Source organism: Drosophila pseudoobscura, chromosome X, assembly GCF_009870125.1.
Source record: "Drosophila pseudoobscura strain MV-25-SWS-2005 chromosome X, UCI_Dpse_MV25, whole genome shotgun sequence".
In the NCBI taxonomy this organism is placed as follows: Eukaryota; Metazoa; Arthropoda; class Insecta; order Diptera; family Drosophilidae; genus Drosophila; species Drosophila pseudoobscura.
This window is the reverse complement of record NC_046683.1, coordinates 35,179,525-35,187,534: the sequence shown is the minus strand read 5'-3', so window position 1 is coordinate 35,187,534 and position 8,010 is coordinate 35,179,525. Positions and strand designations below refer to the sequence as shown.

Sequence of the window (8,010 nt, the reverse complement as noted above, 5' to 3'; positions counted from 1 at the left end):
GGTACCAGCCCGCAGTTCCCAGGAAACTACGCAATTCTCGAACAGATCGCGGCTCGGGAAGGCGTAAAATGGCCGACACACGATCCGGATCCATCTTCAGCGCTCCTCCTCCCACTATAAATCCCAGGTATTTAATGTCTTTATAGCAAAAATGAGATTTGCTCAGCCCTATCGTTAAATTTGCTTCTCGTAGACGCTCGGCAACCTGTCGCAGAATCTTCACGTGCGTTTGGAAGTCCTCAGCTATCATCAGCAAGTCGTCGAGATACGCATAGACGTTTGAACGCATCTCAACCGGAATCACCTTATCGACCAGTCTACATAGGCGTTGTGCGGCGTTGCAGAGACCAAAGGGCATCATACGGAACTGGTACAGAGGCCGTCCCGGCACCGTGAACGCCGTATATCCTCGACTCTGCTAGTCCAGCTCGATTTGCCAAAAAGCGAATTTTAAGTCGACGCTGGAGATATATATCGTCTGATCGAGACGCTACAATATCCCCTCGATGCTAGGAAATGGGTAAGCGTCCTTGATGGTTACTTTGTTGAGCTTTCGGGCATCGAGATAGAAACGATTTTTGCCCGGCCTTCGCACCACGGTGGTACGGTTGCTCCACGGACTACTCCTGCAACACCCGACTAATCGAGTCAGTGTTCGCTGCCCTGTGTGTCGCATGAGCCAACGATACGTTGACTGCTGATGCCAGTTCGGAAGCAAGCGTGGGTGTAGGATCGGACATTGGCCATTCTTCTGACCTGGCCTGGACCGGTGTTCTCGGCAACCCACCCACAGCTCCAAGTTCCTCCCGATCTTGATCAAACATCGCCCCTGACACTTCTCCTATCTGGTCCACTGTTTTGTTTACGCGTGATCGCGTATGATACTGTCGACTACCCCCTTCTTGTGGCGTCTGCACCGAGCAACACCAATACTACAAAAAAAAAGGGAATACCCAAAGAAATAACTAGCAAGAATAAATAACACCACGCTTCGGACCAATAAATACTCCTGTTCAGGCCAGCAGTATACAGTTTCCGCGCACTGTGCCGGCTCCGCGCGCCTCGGGCCCGGCTCGCTCTGGCGCTCTCCACCCCCCTCCAAACATTGGTCCTTCGCGCCGGATCTTCGCCTTCCCCATAAGGAGAAGCCCCCCAGCCAGCATCGGCGGATCACTCCAAATTCAAGATAAGTAAGCCCAACACCAGTGAAGTGATTTTGTGCGAGTTTTCCATCCCGGTCTGAGTTCCCGTGGCATATGTACATACATATGTATTCATTTCTCGCTCTAGTTCCAAATTAAACCATACTTCGTTCTGCCAACGGTTGTGGCCACCTACTTCTCCAAATGTTTAATTTGATCCGAGCAAGCTCCTGCGGTCAACCTCCGATCCAGTATATATATTCCTACCCCTCCCAGCTACCCGCTGAGCTTTGGTTGCTGACATATGCACATGCATACAAGCACATGTATACACCGCCATATATATAGAGAACCCGATGTTGGCTTCAGTAGAAAAACTGTTCCACCTCAACAAAAAAACAAGCGGTGAGGCCCACGACATAGTGGCACAGGCTCCACTCACGAACGAAGGGTTCGCGTCAGCATGGAGCGCCCTCCGTGAGCGTTTCCAGAACAAAAGGCTGATACTCAAAGCCCAGCTGAAGATCCTTTTCAGTCTGCCCCAAATCCGCACCGAGTCAGCTGCAGCGCTAAAAGAGCTTCAGAGGGCCGTCCACAAGTGCCTTACGACACTCAACCACTCCGAGATCTCCACAGACAGCATTTTCGCTGACGGAGTGTTAGTGAACCTTATATCCGCGAAGTTGCCGAAAGCGACTTTGGAGCTTTGGGAGCAGTCCATGACACACAAGTTCGAAATTCCCAGCTAGCACGCTATGGACCAGTTCCTGGCGGAGCGGTACCTGTCTCTCGAGGTGACCGAGGACGGCCATCCAGGCATGGAGACTCAGGCCCACTCCAGGGCGAGTCTACCCATGTCAGAGAGTTCAAAGGGCAATCCCAACCCATTCCGTTCCCAAGGGAGCCCTGTTGCAAGGCGGGTTCACTCGTTCGGAACAACTGTGGATCCGAAGCGGAGAACGTGTGATCTTTGCTTCAAAGATAACCATCCGATCCGGGTATGCCCTCAATTCCTTCAGATGAGACCTGATGCTCGCTCCAGCTATATTAAGCAAAAAATGCTTTGCTTAAACTGTTTCGCAAGAGGTCACCAGATTCGTGAATGCCAAAGCGCCCACAACTGCAACACGTGTGGAGACCGGCATCATACGCTGCTGCACCGTGGCACTCCAGTTTCCAGCCAATCCGTGCCCAACTCCGTACCACTTCCGACTCCTGCCGAAGCTCAGCCAAGCGTTCAGAACTATTTTGCCTCCGGCAAAAGGGCGGTACTCCTGGGCACATTAATGGGCATTATTAATATTTGCCACTTGGGGACACATTTTCGCGCCCGCGCTCTAATCGACCCGGGCTCCGAGGCGACGTTCATTACGGAACGTCTCTTCCAGATCATTAAGTTGCCATTCCGACTCGCCTAGGCACAGGTCTCGGGCCTCAATCAGACAATATCCGCTCAGTCCAAGAAGCTCTTTCTATCCGCTCTCCGACTAAGCCGGGCTTACACTTGGACGCCACAGCCTATGTCCTGCCGGAACTATCAGGCAGCCTTCCCTCCCATCCGATCCCGCAACACTTGTTGCGAGACTTGCCCAACCTGCCATGGGCAGACCCTACATTTTACGAAAGCTCACAAATAGATGTCCTGATTGGTGCCGATATCCTTCCATCCATCCTCTTGAGCGGCTCACAGACGAACATCTGTGGATCTCTCCTCGGACAGGAAACCATTCTCGGATGTGTTCTTACAGGCCCAATGCCAAACACGGTACAAGGCAGGGTCGCATCCTTCTCCACGCAAATTTCCACCGAGCTAGAGACTCCGTTAGACAAACTCCTCACAAAGTTTTGGGAGGTGGAGGATATTCCTACTAAAATAGAAAGCGAGTCGGATTCGTATTGCGAAAGAAATTTCCTCCGAACTACGTCAAGAACGCCAAGCGGGAAATACGTCGTCAAGTTACCGTTTCGCGACCCAGATCATCTCTGATCAGATCTGGGGTATTCAAGAGCAACCGCGCTGTCCCAGTTCCAAAGAAACGAAAATCGCTTGAAAAGAAACAGTCCCCTACAAGAGCAGTACGACACCGTGATCCAAGAATACCTAGAGCTTGAACACATGACAGAAGTTCCTCCGACTCATGGGTCCTCAACCTACTACCTTCCGCACCACGCTGTCTTCAAGCCTGAGAGCACTACCACGAAGGTCCGCGTGGTATTTAACGCATCCAGCCCGTCGACCAACGGTGTGCGTTTGAATGATCTTCTGCACGCCGGCCCGGTCCTCCAATCGCACTTGACCCTCCAGATCCTAAAGTGGCGTTATTTCCGGTACGTTTTCCACGCAGACATCACCAAAATGTATCGCCAAATTTGGGTTGACCCGAAACAAACCCCTTTCCAGCGAATATTATTTCGAAACAAGGAGGGACATATCCGCGACTATGAACTTAAGACCGTAACCTTCGGAGTCAATTGCGCTCCTTTTCTTGCCATCCGAGTGTTGCAACAGCTAGCAAGCGATGTCCAGTCCAGATTTCCGAAAGCAAGTCGCATTATCCGGTCATTCATGTATGTCGACGATGTCCTAGCCGGAGCGGATTCTACCGAGGAGGCTCGACTAACGATCCGCGAATTGCAGGCCGCACTTGCAGCTCTGCAGGGTTTCCGCTGCGGAAGTGGACTTCAAACCACATAGCTATCCTAGCAGGATTTCCGAATGCTCATCATCTCCACACCGATTTTCTGGAGATGGAGGAAGAGGGCACGGCTAAGACTCTCGGGATTCGCTGGAAAGCGACTTCAAACGAGATTTTTTTGTCCCTCCCGAGTTAGTACCTGAGTCGTCATACACCAAGCGAGCAGTTCTGTCCCAGATCGCAAGGCTGTTCGACCCCGCGGGGTGGTTGGCCCCATTCATTGTCCGGCCCAAGATCTTCATGCAAGAAATCTGGTTGCAGGACCTGGGATGGGACGATGAGCTTCCAAGCGAGATGCGCCAGCGCTGGCAAAGTTTCCTGCGGAGCTACTCCGCTCTCGACCAAATCCATATTCCAAGATGGGTCGGCTCCCGGCCAGCGGTAAAAGTCGAACATCATGGGTTCTGCGATGCATCCGAGAAGGCTTACGGTGCCGCCATCTACGTGCGCATTGAGGTTGACCGTTTGGTCGAGGTGCAGCTTCTCACAGCGAAAACGCGAGTCGCACCCGTGAAAACCGTGTCGCTCCCCCGGTTAGAGCTTTGCGGGGCAGTGCTTTTGTCCGAAATGGCGGCGGCTATCCTGCCGAATATGCAACCGCAAGTACGAGCTGCTATTGCTGGACCGATTCCACCATAGTCCTCGCCTGGCTGGCAAAGCCCGCGTGTCACTGGACCAAGTTTGTGGCCAACCGAGTGACTAGGATATCTCAAGCGACCGATATTGAGAAGTGGTGCCACGTTCCATCCGAACAGAACCCCGCGGATTTAGCCAACAGAGGCGTGCCGTTACAGGAGTTGGTAGATAACCAACTCTGGTGGTTGGTTATCTACCAACCGGTGGCCGGCACCAGTTAGTAACTCCCCCGTTATGACCTTAGAGCAGCGAACTGTAAAGGCCCATTTCGCACTCGACCCAGCCCAACCTTCCTCGAACGATTCTCCAATCTGGAGAGAGCTCTACGAGTCCGAGCATATATCCTGCGCTTTACCAAGCGCTGCCGGAAGTTAGCCACCGCGCAAAAGGGCCATCTTACGAGCGGCGAAATTACCGAAGCTGAAAAAACTCTTATCCTAGAGACGCAGCGTAGAAAATACCCCGAGGAGTACCACTGCCTAAGCGGTAAGCGGCCAACGCCAAGGTCAAGTTCTATCCTGAACATGAACCCTTTCCTAGACCGCCATGGGGTGATCAGAGCATGCGGCCGTGTCGCAGGCTCTGAAGTGCTAAGATACGACGAACGACATCCAATCATTCTCCCATATAATTGTCGATTGTCTCGCCTTCTCGGGCAATTTACACACCGGAAACTCTTCATGGCGGCAACCAATTGATGGTGCGCCTCATTCGATCAAAGTATTGGATTCCAAAGGTTCAAAGGCTTATGAAGGGGGTTGTGAATTCCTGCAAGGTCTGCGTTATTCACAAAAGGAGGTTGCAAACCCAAATGATGGGAGATCTTCCAACCGAGCGGTCGTCCTTTTCCAGACCGTTTACGCATACAGTGTTTGATTACGCGGGTCCTTTCGAAATACGGAACTATACAGGGAGAGCATGTCTGATCACGAAGGGGTTTTTTTTTTTTTTATTGGGAAAACAATTTATATTTATAAAATAACAATTATGGCTAGTGAGGGGGGTGGGTCCGCTCCCGCGGGACTGCCGCTAGGCATTACTTCGCGGTGCGGGCTGTGGGGTCATCTTTCTGGCTTAGTTTGTCCGTCTTCGCTCCAGCCTGCGCAGCTCCTTGATCACGCTTGCTGCCATGTAGGCGACCGCGTTCCAAGATTGCTCATCGGCTAGCATCTGGTCGGTGAGGGTGTCCACACTCACCTCTGCAAGGGTCTCCCCTAGCCTCGATCGTTCTTGCGAGAAGCGGGGGCACACAAAGAAGACGTGCTCTGCATCCTCGTCGACTCCAGGCCCGCAGCAGCTGCAATACGGGTCGTCAGCACGCCTAAAGCGGTACAGGTACTGCTTGAAGCAGCCATGCCCCGTTAGCAGTTGGCCCAAATAATGGTCCATTTGGCCGTGCCTTCTTCGCAGCCATGGGCTAAGCTGGGGAAGGAGACGTCTGGTCCACCTCCCTTTTGCCGCTTGGTCCCAGCGCCGTTGCCACTGGGCTATAGTGCGCTCTCGCCGCTCGCTGGCTACCTCCACTCCGCTCTGTCGCTCTGCTGCCAGGAGATCCAGCGGGAACATGCCTGCCACAATAAGTGCGGCGTCTTCAGACACCGTCCGGAAGCAGCATGTAACCCTCAGGGCACAGCGTCGGTATGCGCTTCTGCAGTCTCTGCTGTATGTGGAAACCATCATTGCTGGTGCCCACACTGCTGATCCATATAAGATTATGGAGGTGACCACCCCAGCGATGAGCTGCCTGCTACGCTGCCGTGGTCCCCCTGTATTGGCCATCATCCTGCTTATGGCCGCCGTTGCTGCAGTCGCTTTTGCGCTGGCATATTCCAGGTGGGCCTTGAAGTTCAGCCTCTGGTCCATCATTACCCCTAGGTATTTTAGCGCAGGCTTGGTCCTGATGATCGTGCTGCCGACTCTAACGCTTGCCTGCTCGACCTTTTTCCTGCTGCTCATTAGCACAGCCTCCGTCTTCTTCTCCGCCAATGCTAGCCCGTTGGCTGCGAGCCAGGCCACTATCATCCCGACTGCTACGTTGGCTTTCTCCTCTGCGTCTCTTACGTGTTTCGACACTGTCACCAGTGCTATGTCGTCGGCGAAGCCTACCAGGGTGCACCCTTCCGGTAATGTAAGCCGCAGGATATCGTCGTACATCACGTTCCACAGTATCGGCCCTAGGACCGAGCCCTGTGGGACGCCTCCGGTGATTTGGTGATATTCTGATCCTTCTTCCGTGTCGTAGATCAGGACGCGGTCCGTAAAATAGCTTCGCAGAGTCCGTGTGATTTGCTCAGATATGCCCCTCCTGGTCAGGGCCTCTAGGATGCTCTTCCAGCTGGCAGAGTTGAAGGCGTTTCGTACGTCTAGTGTACATACTAGGCAGTACTTTTTGTCGCCTCTAGCCCATCGCGTTCCTGCCATGGCTTCCCTGGCAAGGTTTGTCACCATCTCGATGGCGTCAGTGGTGCTCTTCTGCTTGCGGAACTCGAATTGGAGGTCGGAAAGTCCGCGACGCTCAGCCAGTTCCGCCTCCAGTCGGTTGCATACCATCCTCTCGAAAATCTTGCCCATGGTATCCAGCATGCACAGCGGCCGGTATGACGATGGGTCGTTGAGCTCTTTGCCTGGCTTGGGTATCAGAACCAGCCTTTGACGTTTCCATGCTCGTGGGACTGTCCGCTCCGCTAGGCACTGGGTGTACATGGTGGCGAATGCTTCCGGGTGGGCTCTAATTATGCATTTTAGTGCTGCATTAGGGACTCCATCTGGACCTGCCGCTTTCCCGATCTTCAGCTTACCCGTGGCCTCCAGTACTTCTCTGGCAGTGATGATGGTGGTGGTGTCCCTCAGGCTAGCTCCTTCTACCCTAGCTTCCTCTTGTAAGGGTGGTTGTCTAGGGAAAAGGGTGCCGACTATATCTCTCATATGCACCGGATCCTTGGGCATAGGCTGTCTGTTTAATCTCCCCATGACTAGCTGGTAGGCACGCCGAGCTGCGCAGCACTCCCTCCTGGCCTTGGCAATGTGCTCATTCCACCACGGTACTGGCCGGTGCCTGCTTCCTCCGATCTTTCTTTTTTTCATGGCTGCATCACAGGCCGCTTTGACGGTCCTGTACACGGCAAGCGCGGATGCTTCAGCATCCCCGGCGGCGCTTAGGTTTTCTGCTGCCGAGAGGAGCGCGGATCTGCTCAGGCTTTCCTCCTTGTACCCGGCCTGGAGCGCCCGCTGTATCCTTGTTGTGTTCCTGGGTGCAAGGGTTCCCGTCATTACGGCTAAGTGGTCGCTATGGGTGTAAGCACTCAGCACTTGCCACTTCGCGTGGCGTGCGAGCTCTGCACGATCACGAAGGGGTATGTATGCGTATTCGTGTGCTTTTCCACAAAGGCGATACATTTAGAACCCACTTCCAACCTCACCACCGAAAAATTTCTCGCCGCCTTCGCTCGGTTCGTCGCAAGGCGGATGTCCACAGCGTATCCATTCAGATAATGGAAAAACTTTCGTTGGTGCAGCAACCCTGCTTTCCAGTGACT

At 53.5% G+C, this 8,010-nt stretch overlaps 1 protein-coding gene across 1 annotated transcript; it reads left to right on the top strand.

Moving 5' to 3' along the window:
* Positions 1 to 3,982: 3,982 nt before the first annotated feature.
* LOC117184459 (uncharacterized) lies at positions 3,983 to 4,597 on the top strand. The gene has a single exon (XM_033382140.1). The coding sequence runs from the start codon at positions 4,079 to 4,081 to the stop codon at positions 4,475 to 4,477; it is 399 nt and encodes a 132-aa protein (XP_033238031.1). The 5' UTR covers positions 3,983 to 4,078; the 3' UTR covers positions 4,478 to 4,597.
* The last annotated feature ends 3,413 nt before the right edge of the window (positions 4,598 to 8,010 follow it).

What these genes read in the sequence shown, in the direction of transcription:
- LOC117184459 (XM_033382140.1), top strand. Translation starts at nt 4,079, where the DNA reads ATGCAAGAAATCTGGTTGCAGGACCTGGGATGGGACGATGAGCTTCCA.